This window comes from Maniola jurtina, chromosome 2, assembly GCF_905333055.1.
Source record: "Maniola jurtina chromosome 2, ilManJurt1.1, whole genome shotgun sequence".
NCBI lineage: Eukaryota > Metazoa > Arthropoda > Insecta > Lepidoptera > Nymphalidae > Maniola > Maniola jurtina.
This window is the reverse complement of record NC_060030.1, coordinates 10547561-10572793: the sequence shown is the minus strand read 5'-3', so window position 1 is coordinate 10572793 and position 25233 is coordinate 10547561. Positions and strand designations below refer to the sequence as shown.

The 25233-nt window shown below is 34.6% G+C and overlaps 2 protein-coding genes across 15 annotated transcripts; one reads left to right on the top strand and one right to left on the bottom strand.

Annotated features, from left to right (window-relative positions):
• The first annotated feature begins 1926 nt into the window (after positions 1-1926).
• LOC123875606 (sodium/hydrogen exchanger 7) lies at positions 1927-22557 on the top strand. Of its 13 annotated transcripts, none has more exons than XM_045921536.1 (16): positions 1927-2467; positions 3358-3513; positions 4189-4349; positions 4991-5206; positions 7140-7213; positions 9105-9246; positions 10073-10178; positions 13258-13460; positions 13936-14047; positions 14486-14645; positions 14935-14986; positions 15978-16007; positions 17192-17266; positions 18784-18972; positions 19715-19798; positions 20998-22557. In XM_045921536.1, the coding sequence occupies exons 1-16, from the start codon at positions 2236-2238 to the stop codon at positions 21061-21063; spliced, it is 2058 nt and encodes a 685-aa protein (XP_045777492.1). In that variant the 5' UTR covers positions 1927-2235; the 3' UTR covers positions 21064-22557. The 13 variants fall into 13 exon arrangements, with proteins under 13 accessions (XP_045777492.1, XP_045777499.1, XP_045777532.1 ...); XM_045921543.1 differs by lacking the exon at positions 17192-17266 and adding an exon at positions 16739-16807; XM_045921552.1 differs by having other exon boundaries at positions 1928-2467; positions 20843-22557.
• LOC123875698 (metallo-beta-lactamase domain-containing protein 1) lies at positions 22310-24980 on the bottom strand. 2 transcript variants are annotated; one of them, XM_045921688.1, is made up of 4 exons: positions 24628-24980; positions 24232-24396; positions 23996-24109; positions 22310-23077 (listed from the first exon to the last, which is right to left on the bottom strand). In XM_045921688.1, the coding sequence occupies exons 1-4, from the start codon at positions 24779-24781 to the stop codon at positions 22869-22871; spliced, it is 642 nt and encodes a 213-aa protein (XP_045777644.1). In that variant the 5' UTR covers positions 24782-24980; the 3' UTR covers positions 22310-22868. The 2 variants fall into 2 exon arrangements, with proteins under 2 accessions (XP_045777644.1, XP_045777652.1); XM_045921696.1 differs by having other exon boundaries at positions 22310-23074.
• Positions 24981-25233: the final 253 nt, after the last annotated feature.

Here is a 25233-nt window from a genome sequence, read left to right as displayed (position 1 = left end):
ACTAACCAATCATACTCAATGGAATTTTGTAGAAACGTTCCGGGAACTAATATCTATGCCTGTGGTTTCCAGATTTCCGTTAAAATATTCGGTTTCAAAGTTACGCGATCTTAAAAATTCACATACAAATCTTTGAGCCCCCGTAATTTTAAAACTACAATATATTTTTATAAAAATCTAAAACACCACAGGCGTATTAGGCAGTTTCTAGAATAGGTCTGCAAAATTTCATGGACTTTGGTTGCTTAATATTCAAATGAAATTGGGACTACGATTGTAAGGAGTAAGTGACGGAGAGAGCCCTATTAAGAAATAGTTAGGTATCAAGCAGTTATAGTGCGAGTCGTACTCGTGCACCGAGGGTTCCAAACAGCAGAAGAATTAAAACGATAAGATTGAATCACTTTTGTTAACGAACCGCAAAACTAACTTTGTTTGTAGAGGTTTATTGTTGTTAAGCTGATGCCTTGCGACTTCGTCCGCGTAGATCTACGTTTTTAAAATCCTGTGGGAACTCTTTGATTTTCTGGAATAAAAAGTAGGTAGCTATATTACTCTCCCTCCTTTCAACTATCTCTTCGCCAAAAATCAAGTTGTTTTTATCCTTTTAACAGTTTTTATCCTCTTTGATCATTAATTTTGCATTGTAGGGTTCCGCACCAATATGGTCAAAATTGAACCCTTATGGTGCGACTTTCGTACGTCCATCCGTCTATATATCTGTTAAAGTCAAATATTTCAGCTAGCGACATATGCGTAGTTGTTTATAATAGTTGCCCTATATCATTGGATTGGATACTATGTGAAGTCAGGTGTAATAAATGTTGACTTTAGCTGCTGTACATTCTAAAAATACCGTCCGGTACTCTCCCACCCACCCTCAATCGAAAAATCTGAAATAATAACTATGGTTGATAAAAGTTTATATTATTTTTTTTACAGAAAAATGCCATTATTTTACAGAAAAATGCCAATAATTTTTTTACATAACACATAACAATAAATACCTACGAACCAAGTTAGTTTTGCGGTTCGTTAACAGAATTAATTCTTACTGTTTTAGTTCTTCTGTAGTACGGAAACCTCGATGCGCGAGTCTGACTCGCAATAGAGTCACACTTGCAGAGTTTATTTAATAATTTTTATGCCATGTAAATTTATAATGTTACCCGTGACAACAAGATAAAATGTTTCAAGTCTATGTAGAAAGGAAAATTGTCTATGGATTATTGACAATCAGTAGACAATCAGTAAGTGTTTCCACTTTTACCTATTTCGCTTTATTTTAGGGTGAAACGCTTGAAATGACTATATAATAATTAGGTATTTGATAAGGCTGGTTAGGCTTAGGGCTTTTTTAATCTTAATAAGAATCAAAGGTGACTTGAGGTAAAATTCAACCTTAGATGTTAAAAAAATTGACATATTTTTATGCCCCCAAATGTATATTTTTTGTGGTTACTGATCTGTCAAAAGGGACAGGCTCAATAGGGTTAAAAAAGGGCAGAATGGAAAAGTTTTTTATTTAAAACACGGAATGACAGTGTGTTTTTATTAATTGTTACTACCTAATTAGCTAGTAAATGATTATAATTTTGGAAATGGAAGAAAAAGACGACCAAATAACTACCTTCTTTCACCAGACTCAAGATTTACGATCGCGTAAAGATAAAATAAAAGCGTAAAATTATGTTCTTTATTATGATAGTTATTATTTTAGGCTTTTAATCAGAGTACCTATTTTTTCAATACTTGGTAATAAAAGTTAATCAATTATTAAATTAAAATTAATAATAATTATAGCGTGAATTCCGACAGAAACTGTGATGAAACAAGAGTAAAACCAAAATCGTAACTGGAAACACTGGTTCGGCATAAACAAAAACTTGTCAGTTGTCACCACAGGTTGTCACATGGTTGTCACTTGAACACGAACTTGTCGTCTCAGTTCTCAAATGTCAAAGTTTTTTGACAAAATTCATGAAAATTAATTACCTATTTTCATTATTTTCGTTTCATGAAGAGAAGAGAACCGAGATTTCAGAAACTCCGCACGTTGAACGTACTACAAAGAAAACATTTACTGCTTAGACCACCTATTGCTCAATTTTACTTTTCAATTGGTGTGTCATCATAATTATTGATTATGTTTATTGGACTTCATCAGTGAACCTATGGAGTGAACAAAAAAATCGATTTTTCCGGTGATGTGTTATTGTTGAAATTTGTGCAAAAATGAATCCTGCCATCGGTTTTGCCTCTTTTTTATTGTTGTATTTGGTTCCAAAATGCCAAGGGTCGGGTACAGATATAGCTCTGGATGCAAAGGCGACTCTCCTTCACCGTATAGATAGTTTGAACCTTTTAATTTATACATGCCTATTAACGTTAACCGTTTTGACTATATGGGTCTTCAAGCATCGTCGTGTGAGTTGGCTGCACGAAACTGGTCTAGCTGTCATATATGGTGAGTTCCTCAAGTTTATTGAAACTAATAATATTTGTATTCAATGTATTTAATTTGATTCAATTATCATGTGATGTTTAATTGTGGCCTTGGTTCCATAAGTACTCTGCTTTTTGTGATATTTTGTGGGAGTGTCTTATGACTAAATGTCATATGTATATTTCTGGGTTGAGATTATACAGTGACTGTAGTTTATAATAATTTGTATTGTTACACTGGAGGATTGGAATATTATTTGATTTATGCAATGTTTACTATTTTCAATTTTTGCTTAATAAATAACTATGCCTTATAATAAATAACATGCTATGAATTTGAGCGGAGTGTCAGCCAATCAAATAGGATTGCAATATTTATAGTGTCACTGGCAAAGTTTGGTGCTTTGAGCCTTCAGCTGAATGCATACTAGAAATCATAAAAAGCTTGCTAGTTGCAACCCCTGTGCTTAGCCTCAAGAAAATCTGTAATTTTTTCGTAAAAATGAGTGTTATCTTTTATAACAAAATTTTGCAATTTATTGCAGACTTGCCTTTTATTTAATTTATCAAAAGTATGCTCCTGAAAAAATCATAATTACTTAGTAATTATACAATCAAAGAATGTAAATATTATAAGAGCATGGATTTAACTCACAGCTCCCTTCAGCAATGTGCAAGACTGCAATTACTTTTATACCTACATAGTATAATATTGTAAAAATCTTTGAAAAGAGCAAGTGGTAGTAAGAGTAGAGTTTCTTTCTTATTATTTTCAGTAGGATGGCCATTCCGAACCAGTGGTAGATGCATTAAAAAGTACAAAAGTACTTGTCAAAGTTCATTTGAATAAAAAAATCTGTCTAATCCTATTTCTTGTTAGATAAAAATATTAATATCCAATTTTATTCCCAGGCCTTATAGTGGGAGCAATAATCAGATATGCAAGCAGTACAAATCAAGTCACCTATATTGATGCTCATCCAGATGCAGATGCCAAATACAACTTGTCTGTTCCACCAGACATTGTGCGATTTCATTTCCCTGACAAAATACAAATATCCTCTGGTGGTGAGCAGTTGTTATCTTTTAAATTACTGGAAACCATTATACAGCCAATGGATATTGAGGACAATGAGACAATTTATACCATACAGCATTAATACACAATAATTATATAAAAATATATTTTTGCAGTCCTAGTCATTATTGTTGAAAATAATAATAAATCAATCAATTCTGTATGTAATCTATCAACAAGTTATTTAGTAACATTGTTATATTTTGTCAAAAAAGTATGTGTGTTTTTCTAAAAACTGTTATGTTGCTAAGTAACTTATCGACAGATTACATATATGTACTCGTAAGTTCACTATCCATTTGGGCTGTTAGTTGATAGTGAAATTAAATGGTTACTATACTATTATTTAATTAATATAAATAACCTACTAACTACAGTGTTTCATTTCAATAATAATATGTCATTCATATTTTTCTGTATAAATAGCAAATTAAAAAATGGAACAAAAGGTAATTGGAGGGTTGTAAATTAATGAATGATTTATACCTAATAAGACATACTGTTATAATATGGAACACTCACATCCATAAATAAGTTTAATTATATTCTGTTTTGTGCATAATATTGTATATACTGCTTTGAAACTATAATACAACCTGTACCATTTTTTTAGTATATATTTTCTAGTATATATTTTTTTTACTTATTGATTAAACAATTTTTAGAAGCGCCTATACCAAACAAGACATACGCATATAGCTTCAGGGGTGAGATAGTCAATCTGGAGCAAAATGAAATTGACCTGAAAGCCACATTTGACCCTGAGATATTTTTCAATATAATCCTACCTCCTATCATATTCCATGCTGGATATTGTCTGAAAAGAGTGAGTTTTTATTATGTTTCTATAGTTGCAAAATTAAGTACATATAAAATTATATGATTTACTTATTTTCTGCATATTATTATTTTCTTTATTTTCCAAATGAAAAACAAAAACTTTTATTTTATTATATTGTTTAATCTATTTATAATATATAGAAAAAGAAAAGTCTAGATTCTAGACTCGCTGGCTGATTCATCAATGACCAAACCCTTGGATCCATGAAGTGAAATTTTGCATAGATGATCCTTGTATAATGTAGACTAGGAATAAGGCCGGATTTTCAGAAATTCCCACGGGTGCAACTGCGGGTGATCGCTAGTTTTGATAATATTAGAATCAAGACAAATTGCCGCTATTTCGAAACAACGCAAGCTTTATTGAACTTCAGTTTATTTGACAAACACATTTCTACACATCTAGTTTTGTATTTGATATTTCAAATACAAAACTAGAATGGATGATTTAGTGTTTTGCAACTAGATACATATTATAAAAATGATTAAGACAAGCACAAGCCATAGAAAAATGAATATATTTACTAAGGCCTGATATTTTATTTAAAAAAAATATATATCACTGAGTTAAAAATTATAATTAATTATTGATTAAAAAGTCTGTTTAATATAAACATTTTATTTCAGAAATATTTCTTTCGCAACCTAGGTGCAATACTGACATTTGCTATGGTGGGCACAGCTCTCTCCGCTCTAGTCATTGGTTCTCTAATGTATGGCTGCGTGCAACTGATGCCGGCATCTCTAGCTGCTAGCTTCACATTCCTGGACACCTTGTACTTCGGTGCTTTGATCTCGCCCACGGATCCGTTAACTGTTCTCGCCATTTTCTCACAGCTGAAGGTAAGTCAAAACAATACAATGTTAGATTTAGATAGACTTCAAATAATAATCTTCGAGGTTATGTTCTTGTTCGGTTCACGCCGACGAAGCCCAATTTCCAATAAAAACTTGAATGCATATTTTCAATTTCTTTACTTTTGGATCAACCATTCAATATTCAAGTATCTAATTAGATATATTAATTAATAGCTATGGTTCACACTTCACAGTGACGCAATAAGATTCCCGCAACCGCAAATGCAGTATGCAATTACTAGAATAATACGTATTTGTCTTATTATTAATCTTATATTAATTAGAATCAATATTATCAAAAATTGTATAAAGCTGAAGGTAATAAAATTAGTACATTTAAATGCACTATGTTCTTAATATCATCATCATGATCAACCCAATCACTATGGGTGTGCTGTCACTATGGATGCTCAGCATTGGTCTCCTCTCAGAACAAGAAGTCTTTGGCCACAGTTCACCACGCCTTGAGAACATTATGGAGAACTCTCCGACATCAGTTTTCCTTAGGATGTTTTCCTTTCACAATTAAAGCAATTGATATTTAATTGCTTTTGCTAGAACACACATAACACCAGAAAGTTAGAGGTGCGTGCTCGAACCCCAGACTTCCAGAATAAGAAGTGGGCGTCTTAATTGCTAGGCGTCATGGCCCATATGCATGTAAAAAATGTAGTCATTTTAATACTTATTAAAACAATAATGGTAGGTATAAGTTATTAAACCACTTGGTTACATATTTGCACATATTGAAGTGTCACCTTTTGTAAGGTGAAACAGACACATAAGCGAAAATGTAATGGGACTAGGCTGCAATATGATACATGATAAGCAAATTAATGTTTATATTGTAAATTGTAATCTTTTATTAAGATAAAACAATAATCGTTATCACTAACAAGGTTTAACTTATCATCTTGAAAACCTGCCGGGTGCAGTGGTGAGCGCTTTGGTCTTATGAATGGGTCGCTCTAGGCCGTGATCGATTCCCAGCGATGAAGAACTACATTTTTTTTCTAAATTGATTTAGAGTTGGTGTAATGGGAGGTTTTGTCTGTGGCAATGACGCTGCCAAACGATTTTGGTAATGACCAAATATATTTAAGTAGTGACACATTAAAGTTAACGCACATATCACGTTAATTACTTGAAAACTTGCACTAAGGCCTCATTCGCACGAGAGCTTTTTTAACGTCTGTTAAAAAAGCGTTCAAATAGAACAAAGGCATTTCCATGTACCTGTTCACACGTCAACGCTTTTTTAACGCGCACTTTGCATTCTCAGCGCAACGCCGGGTTTTAACGCAACGCTTTTTTAACGCTCGTGCGAATTAGGGCTTAGACTTTGGTTCGTAAAAATACCGTGAACCTACCGTTTCACTGAGACAGCTCGTGACGATCACGGTATTGCATGCGGAGAGTGACAGTTGACGTATAGATTAAGAGGGGTCTCTCCGTCACTCGCTTCATACAAACGTAGTTCCAATTTCATTAGAATATTAAGCAACCGAAGTCCATGAAATTTTGCAGACATATTCTAGAAACTAATATTATATACTATTTCTGTGGTTTTCCAGATTTCTGTTAAAATATTCGGTTTTAAAGTTACGCGATCTTAAAAATTTACATACAAATCTTTGAGCCCCTGTAATTTTAAAACTAGATATTTTTAGAAAAATCTAAAACACAGATGTTAGTTTCTAGAATATGTCTGCAAAATTTCATGGACTTTGGTTGCTTAATATTCAAATGAAATTGGAACTACGATTGTATGAAGCGAGTGACGGAGAGAGCCCTGTTAAGGAATTCAACATCACTGGCACTCACTCGCAACCCTGCTTTACCCCACGTGCCGTCTCAGTCAAACGGTACCACCATAGAAATCTTACAAGGCAACCACCAAAAACTCATTCATCCACAGGTGGACGTCAATCTGTATGCTATGATATTCGGCGAAAGTGTTCTCAACGATGCAGTGGCTTTAGTACTGAGCGGGTAATTATAATATTTTCCATTACTATCACCATCCCTTATATAAAATAACACCTCTTTCAATTTCATGTTATTGTAGAAAAAACTAGAACAATATAATGTTATAATTATACGATTCATCGATATGCTCTCGCTAATATACAGAATACTTAATAGTACCTTACAAGCACAGAAGGCTCGTTCTGCAAAGACGTTTAAACAAATAGTGACTTTTGTGATCTAAAATTTAACAAATACCTCTCGTAAACTTCATAATATAATAGGTATGCATTAAATAAATCATAGATAAAAATATGTATGAGTAGAGTACTCAGATGTTAAGAGGGGTCTCTCCGTCATTCGCTCCATATAAACGTAGTTCCAATTTCATTTGAATATTAAGCAACCAAAGTCCATGAAATTTTGCAGACATATTCTAGAAACTAATATCTATGCCTGTGGTTTTCCAGATTTCTGTTAAAATATTTGGTTTCAAAGTTACGCGGTCTTAAAAATTCACATACAAATCTTTGAGCTCCTGTAATTTTGAAACTACATATTTTTAGAAAAATCTAAAACACCACAGGCACAGATATTAGTTTCTAGAATATGTCTGCAAAATTTCATGGACTTTGGTTGCTTAATATTCAAATGAAATTAGAACTACTATGTGACGGAGAGAGCCCTGTTGATATCTCTCGTCCGTTGAGTATAAGGAAAATATTGTCTATAAGGAAAGTACCTATTAACAAATGAGCTGGTATTAAATTATTATTTTATCGTTATATTATGTTGAAGTTAGAAAATAAAATAATAGGTATTATTAGTTTTGTATAAATAGCCATCCAACAATTTTCCTGAATAAGTACTTGATCGCATTGCAAGATTAACTATGCAAAGCTCAAAAACTGTTTAGAAAGAAACTGTAGTACATACACAAAATTAAAACGCTAATTCGCTTCTTAGTATAAAATTTCCTATAGATCGAAGTCTCCGAAGGTTTACTGATAACGCTACAAAACAATTTAAAAAAAAATCTGGCAAGTGCGAGTCGGACTCACACATGAAGAGAACACTTTTTGATTTTTTTTAATTTTCATGGCGGCCATTTTGAAATTTTTATTATTTGTTGTTAGAGCGCGAATAGAAATGCACATTCTGTGAACATTTCAACTCTGCTTATTACGGTTCACGAAACAGCCTGCTGAAAGACAGACGGACGGACAGCGGAATCTTAGTAGTAGGGTCCCGTTGGCACCCTTCGAGCACGGAACCCTTAAAACGCAGGCATTGTCAATGATATTTTAATTAGTTCGGCGTAAACTGAAACCTTCTAAGTAATAAGCGTTGAAAGCTCTACTTAGATGTTATTTGTAATTACACACCAGCTTTTCCCCTTTTCAAACTTAACCCATCGATAAAAATTTCGAATGGACCGCGTTAGTATTTTTTTTATTCTAATGTTTTAAGGGGCTTTTATTGATGACCTATAGGCTATATGCCAGCCCCATCGGTACAACCTAAATCAAAATTGCGTTTGTATTTGTGCCTTTAACAATCTCAGATGTCCAATAATGTTTTACTTTTGCCTGACTGTATCAAAAAGAATAGGTAGGTAATTTTTTCGGGTGTTCCTCCTTGCCTCGGAGACTACGTTAAGCCGTCGCTCCCGGTTATTATCACTAACATCTGCTAATGATATTAATAACTGTAAATTAACCTAAGAGTCGAAATTTCGTTCTCTTAGTCGAGTTGTTTGCGATAGGATTTGGGAACCCACCGCATTAGTATCCCAAGAGAACTCCTACCATTATAGGATTAATGAAAAGGGGCCACGACCCTCAGAAATGAGGAATACGACTATAAAGAAAGATCTTTATTTCGTCAACATTAAAGTACGGTGTAACGATTTTAGAGCCATACAAAACTACGAGAAGAGGTACTCCGTCGATGGTGGATTCGAAATAACTGCATTCCTTGCGGCGATCGGCGACTTCATTGGAATTTTCAGCCTCTCGCTACTGGTCGGCGCTCTAATTGGATGTTTGACTGCATTGATATCCTTTTAATATTGAGTAATATATCAAACTTTTCAAGTGGTAAGATATAGATGACAGATCACGAACAAAGTGGCATCGCTCAAATGGCCAGGTTTTTTTTAATGGGGAACAAAAATATTCCTTCGAAAATAAATATAGCACCTAAGCAATAAGTCTAATTTGCTAATTTGAAATAAGGTCAAACTATCATTTTTGCTTTTATTTTTCGGACCGCTTTTAAAGTAAGTACTTATTACAAATCCTGTGTATACTGATATCGCTGGGTAAGACTGAAGGATACATACTTTGAATTAAAGTTACATTACTTTTTACAGCACAGATCTCACTGACTGGACATTGAGGAAATTTATCAACTCAACGGTACCAAAACGGTTTTTTCTTGGAGTATCTACAATTTAATGGTGAAGGAAAACATCGTGAAGAAACCTGCATACCTGACAATTCTCCATTATGTTCTAAAAGGTGTGTGAAAGCTGCATTTGGCCAGCGTGGCAGACTATGGCCTTAACCCTTCTGAGAAGAGGCCAATGCTTTATGCTCAGCTCATCTATTTAAAAACCGTTTTGGCTTAGGTAAAAACCTTTTAGGCGTGAAAATTTGTAACTTGAGGTCTTATACAGAAGGTTTGTATTTGTCTAATTTGTATGCAATTTCATAAACAGCTTCCTGCTTCAGTCTGTAGACCATAAAGTGGTTGAAATCGAGTCCATCCCCACCCACCTATTAATCCATTGCATTGTGGCAGTGTGCAATTTATTTAATTCAAATATACTATTTAGATACATTGTACTAGTAAAAAAATGATTCCTTAATCAAGAAACACATGACTAAATTCACTCATGTGCGAGATTGGCCGCTACTAGAATCTGCGTTGTTCGTGCTGACTTCTTACGCCGCTTTCCTTATCGCCGAAGTCTTTGAACTTACAGGTAAGAATTTCTATTTTCATTACGCTGAGTTATATTAGAATATTAGATGATGCTCGCGTCTTCGCTCGCGTGTATTTAGGTTTTTTAAAAATCCCCTGGGAACTCTTTGATTTTCCGTAACAAAAAGTAGCCTGTGGCCATCCCGAAATGCAAGCTATCTTTATACCAAATATTAAAATGGACTTAACGAATGGACTGGACTGGAAAAAAGTAGCAGACAAAAATTATTCAGCGCTCCGATTTTATTTTATTTAATTAGCTGGAAATCATCACTGATATTCTGGGTTTAAATTCGCATCTTTAATAAATTTAAAATTAAGAACAATGTTAACAATCAAATATTATATTCATTCATTAACAAAAATCTTTTAAGACTGGTTTTTCCCCACATCTCATCTTTGTAGCTGATACCTAGATATAATTTACTATAAAGCGTTTCAGAATTATTGCGTTGGCAGACCAGAGTTACTCGCTGGTCGTCAGCGCTGACGATCAGCGTGAGGAAAGATTGAACCTTATCTTGAGAAACATAAATAAATAAATAAATAAATAAAGCCTTTATTGCTGAATAAATTTACAATAATTAACTTAAGTCTCGCACTTTGGTTATTTTGCAATCAGCGCGTCCTCCGACGCATAGGCCTCCTCCAGACATTTCCAAACGAATCTATCCCGTGCTTGCCTCGTCCACAATGACCCAGCCGTCTTCTTTATATCATCGGCCCACCGCTTTCTTTGTCTTCCCTTTTTCCGCTTCGAGCCATCCCTAACTTCCCATTCTGTCATAGCTTGGGTCCATTTCTTTGACTTCTCTCGAAGCATGTGTCCAGTCCATTCTACAATGAATTAAATCTAACCCTTCAAGAAACACACAAAAATATGATAGTGATGGGAGATTTTAATGGAAAAATTGGAATACAAAGGGAAAATGAAGGAAAAGTCGTAGGAAAATTTGGTAGTGGATTGCGAAATAACAATGGACAAAGAATGATAGATATGGCATTTGAAAATAATTTATCATTTATGAACAGCTTCTTCAAAAAGAATCAAAAAAATAAATGGACATGGTCGTCACCTGATGGTAAATACAGAAATGAAATAGATTATATAGCTACCAACAACCCAAAAACTTTCTGTGACGTAAGCATACTGCATGACCTAAACTTTAACAGCAACCATAGAATGGTCAGGGCGACATTATTCGCAAAAGAACCGAATAAAACACGAAGGAACTTTGGCAATAACTTACAATTATTGAGCATATTACAACCAACGCAAAACAGTTTAACAGGGAAAAGTAAGGTTCAAAGTATCTATGACTCTTTAATTCAAAAATTACAAGCATGTCGAAGAATTAAACAAACCAATAAACTTGAAATAAGTGAAAAAACAAGTCATCTCATACAACAAAGGAAAGAAATGTTAAAAAATAAGAGAAATATAGAAGTTCGGAAAGATATTACGAATATCAGCAAGCAAATTAGCCATAACCTTAAAAAGGACAATTTAAAACGAAGGATGAAATGCATAACCTATCATATTGCGAAAACTGGAGGCATTAAAAAAGCTTTAAAAGAATTGAGTGACAAAAAAGACTGGATACCACATATGAAAAACGTACATGGCAAGCAGGAAACGAAAAGAAAATCAATCATGACCGTAGCTACCGAATATTATACCCATCTGTACTCTATTCAAAATAGCGAACCAGAAAACCTATCCTTAGATGAAGTCGATGATACAGATATACTACCTATTCTGGAAAGTGAAATTGAACTAGCAGTTGCAACACAGAAAATCGGTAAATCCCCTGGACCTGACAATATATCAAACGAAATAATCAAATCAACCCTATCTGAGAATCTAAAAATATTATCAACCCTTTTTAATGAAATCCTAACATCAGAAAAAGTTCCCGACCAATGGGTCAAGAGTATTATTGTTTTGATCTACAAAAAAGGAGATAAAAACGATATTGGCAATTATAGACCAATTAGCCTAATGTCAAATCTATATAAAATATTTTCGAAAATAATTTTAAAAAGGTTAACAACCCAACTTGATGAGCAGCAACCTATAGAACAGGCTGGATTTAGAGCAGGCTATTCTACAGCAGACCATATGCATGCAGTCAAGCAATTGATTGAAAAATGCCAAGAATATAATAAAACTGTTTATTTAGCATTTGTGGATTACACTAAGGCTTTTGACTCATTGGAACATAATAGTATCTGGAAAGCCTTAAAAAATCAAGGAGTAGCGAGAAAATACATAAGAATTCTGAGAAACATATATAACAACTGCTCAGCCCAAATAAAACTAGAAAAAATTGGAGAAGAATTCCCAATCCGCAAAGGAGTCAGGCAAGGAGATCCGCTTTCACCCAAAATTTTCTCAGCAGTTTTGGAGGATGTATTCAGAAACATGGACTGGCAGAACTATGGAATCAATATTAATGGAACTATACGAAATCACTTACGATTTGCGGATGACCTAATACTTATTGCCGATAAATCTACAACTCTTCAGAAAATGTTACAAGAACTCTCAGATAACAGTAGGAAGGTGGGACTGACGATGAACAAATCAAAGACAAAGGTTATGACCAATGGTAATACTGAAACAACATCACTGGAGGGCGAACAGATAGAATACGTAGACTCATATGTATACCTTGGTCAACTTATTTCGTTCAGTAATCAAATGGAACAAGAGATTGAAAGAAGAGTAACAAACGCGTGGAGAAAGTATTGGTCATTCAAAGAGATCATGAAGAACTGCCAGTACCCTATGTCTTCAAAAAGAAAACTCTTTAACCTTTGCATTCTTCCTACCCTGACCTACGGATGCCAGACATGGGCGTTGACCCAGAAAACCCTTCACAAAAATTAGGACTTGCCAAAGAGGTATGGAACGCAGCATGTTAGGCTTCACTAGAAAGGACAGGAAGAGATGCAAAGATATAAGACGAATCACTAAACTGGAAGATGTAGTCGTCCAAACAAAAAATACTTAAATGGATTGAGAAACATACAAGAAAACAAAAAAAGCCCTATCATATTTATAATCATATTTACAGGTGTGGTGGCCGTACTATTCTGCGGCATATGTCAGGCTCACTACACGTACAACAACCTGTCGGCCGACTCCAGGAACAGGACCAAACAGCTGTTCGAGCTGCTCAACTTCCTAGCCGAGAACTTTATCTTCACGTACATCGGAGTATCGATGTTCACATTCCCGAAACATCACTTTGATCCGTGGTTCATCATTGCTGGATTTGTATCCTTTGAAAATCAACATTTAAAAAAGTTCCCACTTATAACTTTACGAGCTAATTCCCGCGACTTCGCCCGCGTGGATTTAGGTTTTTAAAAATGAATGAATGAATGAATATACTTTTATTGTACACCACAAAATCCAGTGGAAACTTATATATATGCCAAAAAATCATGTCGATCTGTTGCTCCGTTGCAATGTATTTGAAAGACAAACCAATAAACCAGTAAATAAACACACTTTCGCAAATATATTCGCGTTTACTTCTAAAAGTAAACTTCCCAAAGAATTAAAACTTTTAGTTTTCTCAAAACTGTGTTCATGTTTATAATCAATTCTAATCCTCTGTAACATAGTACAAAACCTCAAGAAAATTTCATAGGCTTTGCAAATAACATTTGTTCAAAGCTTTAATTTAGGACAAGTGTCTTATTTTTAGCTCTGTTGGATCGAATTATTTCTTTAACTAGAACGACAGCTAACTTCCATGCTCGGCCGTGCAGTAAATATCTACCCGCTATCGTTCCTATTAAATCTAGGACGGAAACCGCCAATACCCATGAACTTCCAACACATGCTGTTCTTTTCTGGTAAGTTTAAATGCAACTTAATTTAGTTTGATCGCCCTTGATTTCATTCTTGTATATTCCATTAACTATGTTGAGAAGCTTGGGCAGTGCGATGCTTCTACCTTTTGCTATCACAACTCAGTCTTTTGTCCCATAAATTAAAGCCTTGTAAAGCCATACCAAAGATTTTCGAGAATGGACTTAAATCGATTGCGCGAGGATGTAGCTAAAATCCACTGATCAGTAGTCTCGAACGCTGATACCATTGATGAAATGATATCTGTCTTCAACTCTATTTTGCACCGGCTCAGGCTCTTCTACGGCTCTTCTACTTCGGTAAAGTTTTCATAAAATAACCTCAATGCGGCATGTATTTCCTACGCGTATAAAGAAGTTTCACTAAAAATACTTCCCTAAAGCGTTTAAAGAAGTACCGCTTAAAATATATGCAACTTCCAGGTCTCCGAGGCGCGATGTCGTTCGCGCTGGCTATCCGCAACACGGTGTCGGAGGCGCGGCAGGCCATGCTGACCACCACGTCGCTCATCGTCATCGCCACTGTCGTGCTGCAGGGCGGCGCCGCCACGCATGCGCTCGCCTACTTGCGCATACCTACTGGGTAATCTCTCTCTCCGTCTCCCTCTCTCTCTTTGCGTGACATGCGAACCATTAAGGTGTAGAATGCCCCTCTGGCATCCGTGTTTTCTACTGCCTAATAACCTAAATACCTTCTACATCTTCTAGACAAGCGCGCTCCAACTTAGACCCTCGCGGTCGTCACCTTTTTCTATTAATCACATTAGTTGCAGTTATCTTAGGATAATAATGCAGTGGATTCCCAGATCCTTCCGCATAGTGCCGAAAGAATTAAAATTAATTCAGTCTAAATATTATTTTTTATTTTATAGACAAGGGCAGAACGATGAAAACGAAGCGCTGCCTTACCGCGACGTAAGAAGTGTAAGTAATTATTTGCTTTAATATGGAGAACTGCTCTGTATGCACCGCAATGTAGTAAGCGATTCTAATTCAGTAAATAGTTGGTTATTTTAGTTTTGCATAACACATTTGAATTAACTTGTGTATATTTCCTAGTTTATCTCTAGTATTAGGGTAAAGTTTATTTATATTTTTGGGGATATTCATAAAAAAATTAGTGTTTCAATTTTAAAACAAAACGTTTTTCTTTTTTGAATGTTCCAAAAGTAGCTAATCAACCTTTCAATACTTACTTCTTTTTCAATTTCTTGGAGAAAATTCTATTGGTCCTTACCGCTTTCTTTTTGTTGCTTTTTACTAAAAACACGCTGTTCTGCCGACGGTAGTTTAGTGACTAATAGAGTAAACAGTACACACATACAGTAAACATAATATATTATCATAGATTACTTGCTACCTTTGTACCATTTCTAGGGCTATACATTAGATATTTAATAGTTATATTGTGTCGTCTCCCACAGTTTAGCAAATCGCAAATCATATTGTTCCCGACATTTTATTAAATACATAAGCCTATCACGCACTTCCAATTTAGGAAAACAAATAACTACCAACATATTGATTGTAACTTACTTGCTATGTTTTTGAATCGGGGAATATAATGATTTTAAAATAATGTGCATTTGGAAGTGCATGGCACAGATCCGCCTGCTATAATATTTTATCCTTTATTACCTAAAAAAGTATTATTTTAAACTATGATTTATTTTATTGATTGAAATGTTTTTCATTATTCATTATTTTCATAACAGAATTCTTATAATTCCATTCTGCTAACTGAAATCTTATATTTCTTCATTTAATTATACTTAAATAATACTGTCATCGCAAAATGATTTTAAAGAGCTCCCTAAGGATCAGATATCATGGCAGGTTTTTTTCATAGCGCCGAGTAAAGCGTTCGCTTAAATACGTTACCGCGCATGTGATTAATCAGACCTTATTGTGGCAGCTCTACCAGTCCACGGAAACAAGCAGACCGGTATGTATATACATGTACACAAAAGGCTTTAAGTCGGAAGCTCAGGTGGGAGCGAATGCGTCCTGCGCGGCGGGCAGTGGGCAACATGCCATAGTCTATAGTCGCTTGGCACCCGGCCAAGCGACTATAGACTATGGCATAGACTCTTGATTATTATTATTTTACTCTTTATTTGTACCACCACAAGAAGGATTACAGTAAAAGAAAAAGAAAACACGGACACAAGGAGGATACAGAAGGCGGCCTTATCGCTAGTTAGCGATAATAGGAGAATATGATCTCGATTAGGACACGTCCGCGCGTCTTCCTTCTTTTATATTTCTTGAAAAAGTTTGTTCTACAAGCCGCCCCGCAAGACGCGCCTGCACCCACCTGGGCCGCCCGCTACGTGTCCCATTATGCTTTCATTTTCATCCCCAACCCCAAATACTTATGATGATTATTTTTTAGAAATTTTCACGATTTGACCATTCAAATACCATCGCAGACCTGAAGTAACTTGAAAAAATCTAATGTAACAATAAAATACACAAAGGTGACAATTTGACAGGCAAATAAAATTATTGTTTTTTGTTGTTGTTTGTGTTAAATTCACTACAATCGGTTTAGAACCTTGAAGTTGACTAAGTCGAAGTCTACTATTTTCTGTGTTGATAATTCATCTACGTACCTATCCCTAAAATCCTATTTTGGCCATTGCCTTGACTGACGGATCAATATTTGTTGCTCAGCCTGCTGAAATAAGTTTCGGCCTCCGAAATTTGGACCCCGCTCAATCGCCCAGTAGCGACCGGGCATCAGTAAGAAAAGACTTATTAAGCATATTGACATACTTTTCGTGCTTACTGCACAATTGTTGGCTCTTATCCTCCTCGCAAATTCTAACACAGCATGATCTAACTTTGCAATCAAACTATTGGGCACGGATACTTTTAACATTTTAACTCTTAATGCAAGATTTAAACAAAGCATGATAAAATAACCAGGAACCATTTGCAGGCTGACTTCCCATTTCTGGTGTGAAAATGTCTTTTTAGTTTTGAATTTATTTAAAAAAGTTTATTTTATAATTATCTTTTAACTAGATCTTAGAACCGAAAAGGCATTTGGGTCACAGTTTTACACCAAAACCACAAATACTGCATGTTACTTTATTTTCTTTTTTATTTGGTTTCAATGTCTAGAACGGCCGCATGGTAGTAAAATGGGGCAAAGGCGAAAATGAAGTGGTTATGCCTTGGCAACTTAACTCTTTCGAAGTATGTAAATTATTATTTCTTGCAATTTTTTTATAAATAGTATGGCATGATCATGAGTTTAACACGTGAATGCATGCCAATATGCAATTGTAACAACATATCTTAATGAATAACTACCATTAATTAATTTTCAACTTAATTACTTATACTAATATATACTCTTACATAATCATAAAGCAGGTGATATTATGTTGTTACAAGCATCCAATTTACATTTATGCCATATGTATTTTGAAATATGTAAATATTGAAATCTATCCATACTTAGATATTTAGATAAATCCGAAAGTGTGTCTATCTGTCTGCTAGCTTTTCACGGTCCATCCGTTTGAACGATTTTGAAGAAATGTGCTACAAACAAGTACAAACATGGCTTGCGTTCCGGGGAAGCACATTGGTTTGTTTTTGTCCCGGAAAATCAAGGAGTTCTCACGGAAATTTTAAAACCTAAATCCACACCGATAAGGTCGCGGGCATCATCTAGTTTTTAAATATAAATGTGTCAAAAACATTAAATTAGTACTAAGTACAGATATTATATTTTATTAACCAGTCCATAATAATACTTTGATAAGACCTAAATTGTCGAGTTTCGTATTATTAACCCCCGACCCAAAAAGAGGGGTGTTATAAGTTTGACGCGTGTATCTGTGTATCTGTCTGTGGCATCGTAGCTCCTAAACTAATGAACCGATTTTAATTTAGTTTTTTTTTTTGAAAGGTGGCTTAATCGAGAGTGTTTTTAGCTATAATCAAAGAAAATCGCTTCTGCCTTTTGAAAGTTATTCACCTTCACTTGACGGGGGTGTTATAAATTTTTAATTTACACTTGTACTTAGTCAATTTGTTCAGTTTCCAACACACTAATAAGCGCATTGGCTATGTGACATTACTACAATATTTGTGAATTTTGTGTTGGGAATATTTCTGTAACACAAAATGAAAACGTGCTACACCAATTTTCATTGATTGATTTTCCTTCCATTTGTTTGAACAATAACCCGTAAAAAATTGATAAATCTGTAATTAGTAATGTATTAATCGTATGAACTTCCATCTTTTACGGTGTATCCAGTAAAAGGATAATTTTATGTTTCCATCATTTCTAGCAAGAGCAATAATATATCAAGGAATTCAAGGATGTATCAATTATGTATATAATATGAAATCATTTAAGTAGGTACTTATTTCGATAACCGCACATAACTTAGCAAACTGGATGGCACTGAAACTTTTCCCCACTATAAAAAATGTTAATTTTAATGTTTAATCGTGAGTGATTACCATTTTAAGTATAGAATGTACCGGCTACAGTCATGTATTTAATCGATATAAGTCTGACTAGTTTCGAACCCATCCAAGGTCCTTTTTCATAGGATAGGCTCGCTGCGCGTCGCGGTTAAGACTTACATCGACTAAATACATGAGTATAGCCGGTACATTCTATACTTAAAAATGTTTATGCCATACCAAAAATTTTCTATGTTCTTAAGACGAATTATTTTGTTGGTGAACAGGACACCCCACATGGTAGTGGCGACGGGGGCGGGGAAAAGGCCCGACTAGCTCGACTGTGGGGCGCTGTGGACTCCAAGCTGCTCAAACCGCTGCTCACTCACGCTCGCCCGCCGCTGACTGAAACGCTTCCCTCCTTCCTCAGGCCTTTGGGCAGGGTTTTGACCACTACCAGACAGTACACACAAGCTGTGAGTATATCATGACTATGGCCAAAACACACCCCAAACCATAAATCCATAATTTAATATTATGAATGCGAAAGTGTGTCTGTCTGTCTGCTAGCTTTTTACGGCTGAACAGTTTATAGATTTGAAGAAATTTGCAGTGGCACTCGCAAAGGTGTCTAACTTTCTGGTCTGGTCTGGTGGGTGGCTTTGGCTGTGGCTATTTACCACCCTACTGGCAAAGCTGTGCCGCCAATCGATTTAGCGTGTAGAAACCAAAGGGATTATAGGTTTAATAAAAACTGCCATATCCCTTCCAGGTTAGCCCGCTTCCATCTTAGACTGCACCATCAGGTGAGATTGCAGTCAAGGACTAACTTGTATAGAATTTAAAAAAAATTATATTATATATTAAATTTAGAAACTTTGATTTGCTCATCTTAGCAATAAGGCTGAAATAGATAGAACGTACTTTAACTATGCTCAGATTAAAGCGAGACGGATTTATGTCAGTCATAACTTTGTCTCGTTTTAACTCTCTTTAAAGTCTGAGCAAAAACAAATTGCGCTCTTTAATAGACCACAGCATAATCGATCAATTTATTAGCTGTGTTTGTACCTAATAATTATAGCTGATACGTTCTCTGTGGGTTTTTGAAGAAGGAACCGCGTTGTTCCCTCTTGTCAAATTAATTTTCTTGACTTTATTTCGTTACTAAATCTTCACATAATTATTATGAAGTGTTATTTTTTTTTTCAATTTTAGGAAAACAGCCTCCGAAGAACCGATTCAGATTCAGATTTATGTATTGACGAACCACAACCAGTCCCAACGACAATTGATCCGCAGGTATATTTGTAATTATGCGACGTATTTGTTTTGTTATAAAAATCCTTGCTCAAAAAGTGTTATATTATGTTTTTTTTTCTTTTATTGGTGCAAAAATATTTAAATATCTCACCTTCATAATCGATCTTTTTCATGAGGGCACATTCATTTATCAAAAAATCGCTTTATCTAGTCACATAAGGATTTGGGAACCACTCTAATGTACACTTGAGAAATATTATTGAAAATATTATTGGTTTAGTAAAATAATGTAGTAAACATAATTTTTCTACATAAGTTCTCCTTATTCATATAATACTTCTTTAAGCTTAATGCTTTGTTCTTATGCTTCTCTAAGCGGTCCAAATAAATTAAAATTATAAGGCAATAGAACAACGTTATGTGGAAGACATTCAAGTAGAGTCCATCTCTATTTTCCCTAATTTGGCGCAACTTACAGCTGCATTTTGGGGCCGAGTGTACCGTAAAGAAGAATCTCAAGTCTCGCGCGATGTTATTGTTCGATGTAACATCCTGCATAACGTCCTTTCTCATAATTGTTTGACAGCTCGCATAACTTAGTCCCATCTGTGCAGAAATTTCTGTGACTGTCGAATGTCTTGTAGACTTTCAGAAGTCACGAATCTTGTCCGAGGAAGATCATGTTTCTCATTTTCAACCTGTTCAAGTCCTTCCTTGAGTTCTTTATACCACGCAAACAAGCGAGCCCTTAACAGTGTTTGATCGATGCAGAATGTCGGCTGGTGGTTGTAAATTGTTTTGTACAATGAAAGGATTCCTCTGTTGCTCCAACTGCTACAATCGAATCAGTGTGAGCTTCAATCTTGCTTACATCCGCACCTATGCACGTTAGAAGCCGCCATCCGTTTCCTACAAAGTTGCGCGCTTAGAATCAATCTTGTTGATGTTTGATCGGCCCACATAGTATATTTTGTGTTTAACTTGCTTGTAACGTATCCATAAATATAATTTGTATTACGAAGCGCTTTATTTGCTAATCTTTTTAATTAGTTACACTTATGACTTTTTTTCATTTCGTTGCAGCTTCCATATTATAACATACGGAATGGATATGGAAATGTCTAAGCTTTGTAGCATTAGTAATCCTCGGCTGTGATAACAGGTCTAGATCTAGAACTCTAGATGTACATAAAATATTGTTTTTAATAGGCAAATTGTTTCTTAATCATTGCACGCAGCAACTTTGGCCCGGACTCGTGGACACGAGAATCTCAGTAGAAGGTATCACCGGGAGTAATATATAGTTTTAAGTAGGAAAAATAAATATGTCATAGTCAGAAGCCGAATCTCCGCTCCTGGGTTCGCCGAGTCGAAAGCTCTTGCTCCTAGTCCTCAGGACTGACAAGAGTTCATTCAATCCAGTTCAAATTTTTGACCAACAAAGGTGTACTCAATCCCAGGAGTGCCTGAATTTGTAGTTAAACGGCAATAGTGTAATAATCCGAGCGGTGCTATGTTTCGTTGAACAAATTTCCTTTCAGTCTAGTTTATTTTTAATAATGTACTAAGGTCATTTTCGACCTTTGCTTTTTCTTCTCTCCTAGAATTGGCCAAAAACTCGTCAGACGAAAGATTGAAGATTAGGTCTCTGACTAAAGACCTCTTATCAGACCTGAGGATTGAGTAGTTAAACTTAAAGGGGCGGAGCTTCGGCTATTGATTAAGCATTAATATATACGCTCTTTGTGCCACGATAAGAAGTGATGCCGCCAAGAATTTAAATGTATTTTGCTATTTCCTACTGTAGCCTGTAGCTACAACCGTTTAGGGTGGTATTAATACTAGAGTATTTTAGTAGAACCTACCACGCGTTATCCTTTAGTATTTATTGCTTCGGTATACTTTTGTTTTTAGTTTTTGTACTATGAAATGCTTTCGTAGCTGGTAAATAGGCACATTAAAAAAAATCGCCACTGTGATCAGTAAATTTGAGTGTTTACCTAGTAATAATTAATTGTTATAATTTTTAATGAAATTCTTGTGTTGGTCGTGAAAACAAAACTTAGGGCTTAGTCATAAACTTGTAGTTTTTTGTTTAAAAAACCATGTTTAGTTAGAGAAGGAACCTATGTATATTAAGTTATAGCCACCTAAATTTTTATACTATACTGTTCTGATTCATTTGGTACAAATAGAATTTAAAAAATACGTATATTTAGTTATTATAGCCACCTAAATTTTTGAATTATACTGTTCTGATTCATTTGGTACAAATAGTTTTTTTTTTAAATCGCATTAGTCAGTATTAATTATTCTTGGTGATTGTGATATTTGTTTTGGATGTATTTAAAAAAACATCAAAACTTTAATTACACATATTTGGACAAGTGTTAGACCTCAGACAAAAATATTTTTTCTGTAATGCAATGTTTGACATAAGATTATGTAAGTAAGCATATAATTATTATTATAAAATGATTATCTATAGTAATAGATCTACATTTTCTATCTTCGATATTTTTGTAATATTTATTTATACTTTTTTATACTTACTAAATTGCTATTTTAAATCTTAATCTAGTCCACGATTTCCTTTTTAATGTTATGAACAATTTGATAAGTTCCAATCTCAGCTTTCATAAAATGTGCTACATCGCTGTTAAAGGGTTGTAATCATCGATGTTGTAATTTAACTAATATTTGAGTTGTACTGTTGATAAGTAATTTTAAATTATTTGTAAATATGATGCAACTCGAAGATTATGATTGGTTTGTAAAACCAACAGTTGTTTAAATTTTAAACAATTTAAATTTGTGTCCATTTTTTCACTACCGTTTGTCTTTGTAGTTTTAAGTATGATATTGGTAATGTAAACCACATATTACTAATTTAGGTAAATGCTTATATTTTGCCTTTATATGTCATTCAGTGATATGTAAAGAAAAACAACTGTTTATCACGAATTTTAAATGAAAAGAAAGATTTCTTATATATTATGTGTAATAAAATTTGATCCAAAATCGGAAGTTTTATTTACAAAAGAATATTCCTAAACTTGCTGGCTGCTGCTAAAATCTGTCTGCTCGTTCATCTTTAATAAACGCATATTTATTTTGCTATATTTTCATCTCGTTGTGATTTAAGACTCTCTCTGATTTCATCAGTAACTTTAAACTGTGGTCCATGGCCTGGCACAATCCAATCAGCCAACTGAGCCACTTTGGATCTGTTTATTCTCTGTTGAGTTGGATCCTCACTTCCAGCCTCTAACCATAGAGTTGGGTTCTCAATATCCTCGATTTTTTCAAATAAATCTCCTGTAAAAGAAAAATATAAAAATAATAAAGTTTAGAGGTCTCAACACACCTGAACTGCGCTGCGCGACGCGACGCGACGAAACGTTTTAAGTACCTATAGTTTATGTGAGGTTGTATAAATAATATAATTAATATGCTTTATTCAACCTAAAAACAATTAATAAAATAATATAAAAATTAATACAAACAGATAGAGAACCATAGTCCCTGGAAAACCAAGGAGCCAACCAAAGTTTATGGTTTCTGGAGACCCAGGTACCCACTTTTTATTAAAACTAACAATATACATTTTGGCTGAAAGGGGTGCTGCCTCAGCTTTCAGCGGCAGTCTGTTGACTAACCTTAACCAGTGCTGTCGACCATTTAGGTATGATCCAAAATGATATCACGGGCCGATCGGGAGCGCAATACGTACAGTAGGTACTTATATAGTGAACGAGTTTCTTGTTGGTTCTTATTCGGCAGGAAAGGCATTCCAAATCAGTGCATCTAGCGATTCAAAAGTACCTACATAAAGTTCGTCAGATTCTAATAAAATATATTTCTATTCTATTCAATGTTATATATTTATATCTAATACTAATATCTTTCATAGGTGGTATGGAGCAAGGCGCTGCCGCGTCGCGTGGCGCAGCGCAGCACAAATTCATTTAGACCTTTATGGTTTTTGGATACAAACAGACTAGCCCACACATGTAGTCAAATCAAATTGTGCTATTTTTTACACAAAAGCCCAACAGCAAACACCATGTGTAATAACTTAGAAAATATAACTTTTAACAAAATTATAAATACCAATATTATAAATACACGAGCTGGCTTTTCGCAGCCCATCTGTTTAACTGTTTTTGACGAAAGGTACATTTCACATGTGAGCCCGATTCACACTTGACTGGTTTTTTATATAAAATATATTACCTGTAATAGCAAATGTTTCCTTATTAACTGATGTGACCAAAACAGTTACATCTGTGAGTGTATGCCCTGGGGTTGGAATGATTTTCACATTTTCATCTATTGAATACTCCTTTCCTGTAATAAGTAATTTATAATTTGAAATAAATTACATACGTATCCTATTTGCAAACTATGACAAATTTTTATGATTTATAATCAGAAGTAGGTACGATTTCACAAGAAACATAATACTTTACCTTCCTCAAACGGATGTATGTAATAAGTGTCCTTAAATGAAACGCTGAAACCAACAATATGTTTAGCCTTCAGGAATAGATTGTTGTTGCCTATGTGATCTGAATGTCCGTGAGTAGAGACAACATAACTGACATCTTCCACAGTAAGGTTTTGCAGCTTCAAAGCTGAAAATTATGTGCTGTGATTACTGTAAAGGCTAAAGGTTGAAGGAATAAATAATATAATAATAATTATTCACCCTACTACCTATTAGTTTTGCAATGGTAAGTACTACTACGTTACCTGCTAAAAATGACTAAGTATATCAAATTTTAAGGTGTTCTTAAAGGGTCTCATAAATGAATAAAAATAAATTAGTTTTAGGTAGATATTCACTTTATATAAATATTACTAACCACTTACAATTTTATCAGCATCCCACGAAGTCATAGTATCTATGATTATATTATTACTTTTGCCCATTATTAGCGTACAACTACAATTAGCGCTCATTTCTTCTTTACTTCTTAGTATAGAATAACCATCATACAATACTACTATATCACACATATTGTTTAATAAATAGGTAGTTTAGTTTTGCTGTATTGATAGTATTTCAGTATTAAGAATAGTATTTTTAGAGACCCTGTATATAAATAAATGTTTGAATGTTTTCCAAAATGCAATAAACAAAAAATCTAAATTCAAAATCAAAGTTTTTGAGAGCTGTTGGAAGCATACACATAACACAGGTGATAGGAGCATAGGGATTAGGGGAGGAAAAAAACAAATCTATGTCATATCATAGATTTGTTTTTTTTTCTCTCTCGTTTGGCTTTACACAGATTAGCCAATGTCAAGTTTGTAGATTTTTTTTTTTTTCTTTAAATCTGGCTTTACTCTGATTAGCCAATGTCAACTTTGTGATATTTTCAAGTTATTGAATTTATACAAGTGTGGACCCCGTCTGCGCCGGCGCCCACCGACATGCGCGCGGCGCCCCTTTGGAGCGCTTCCCAGTC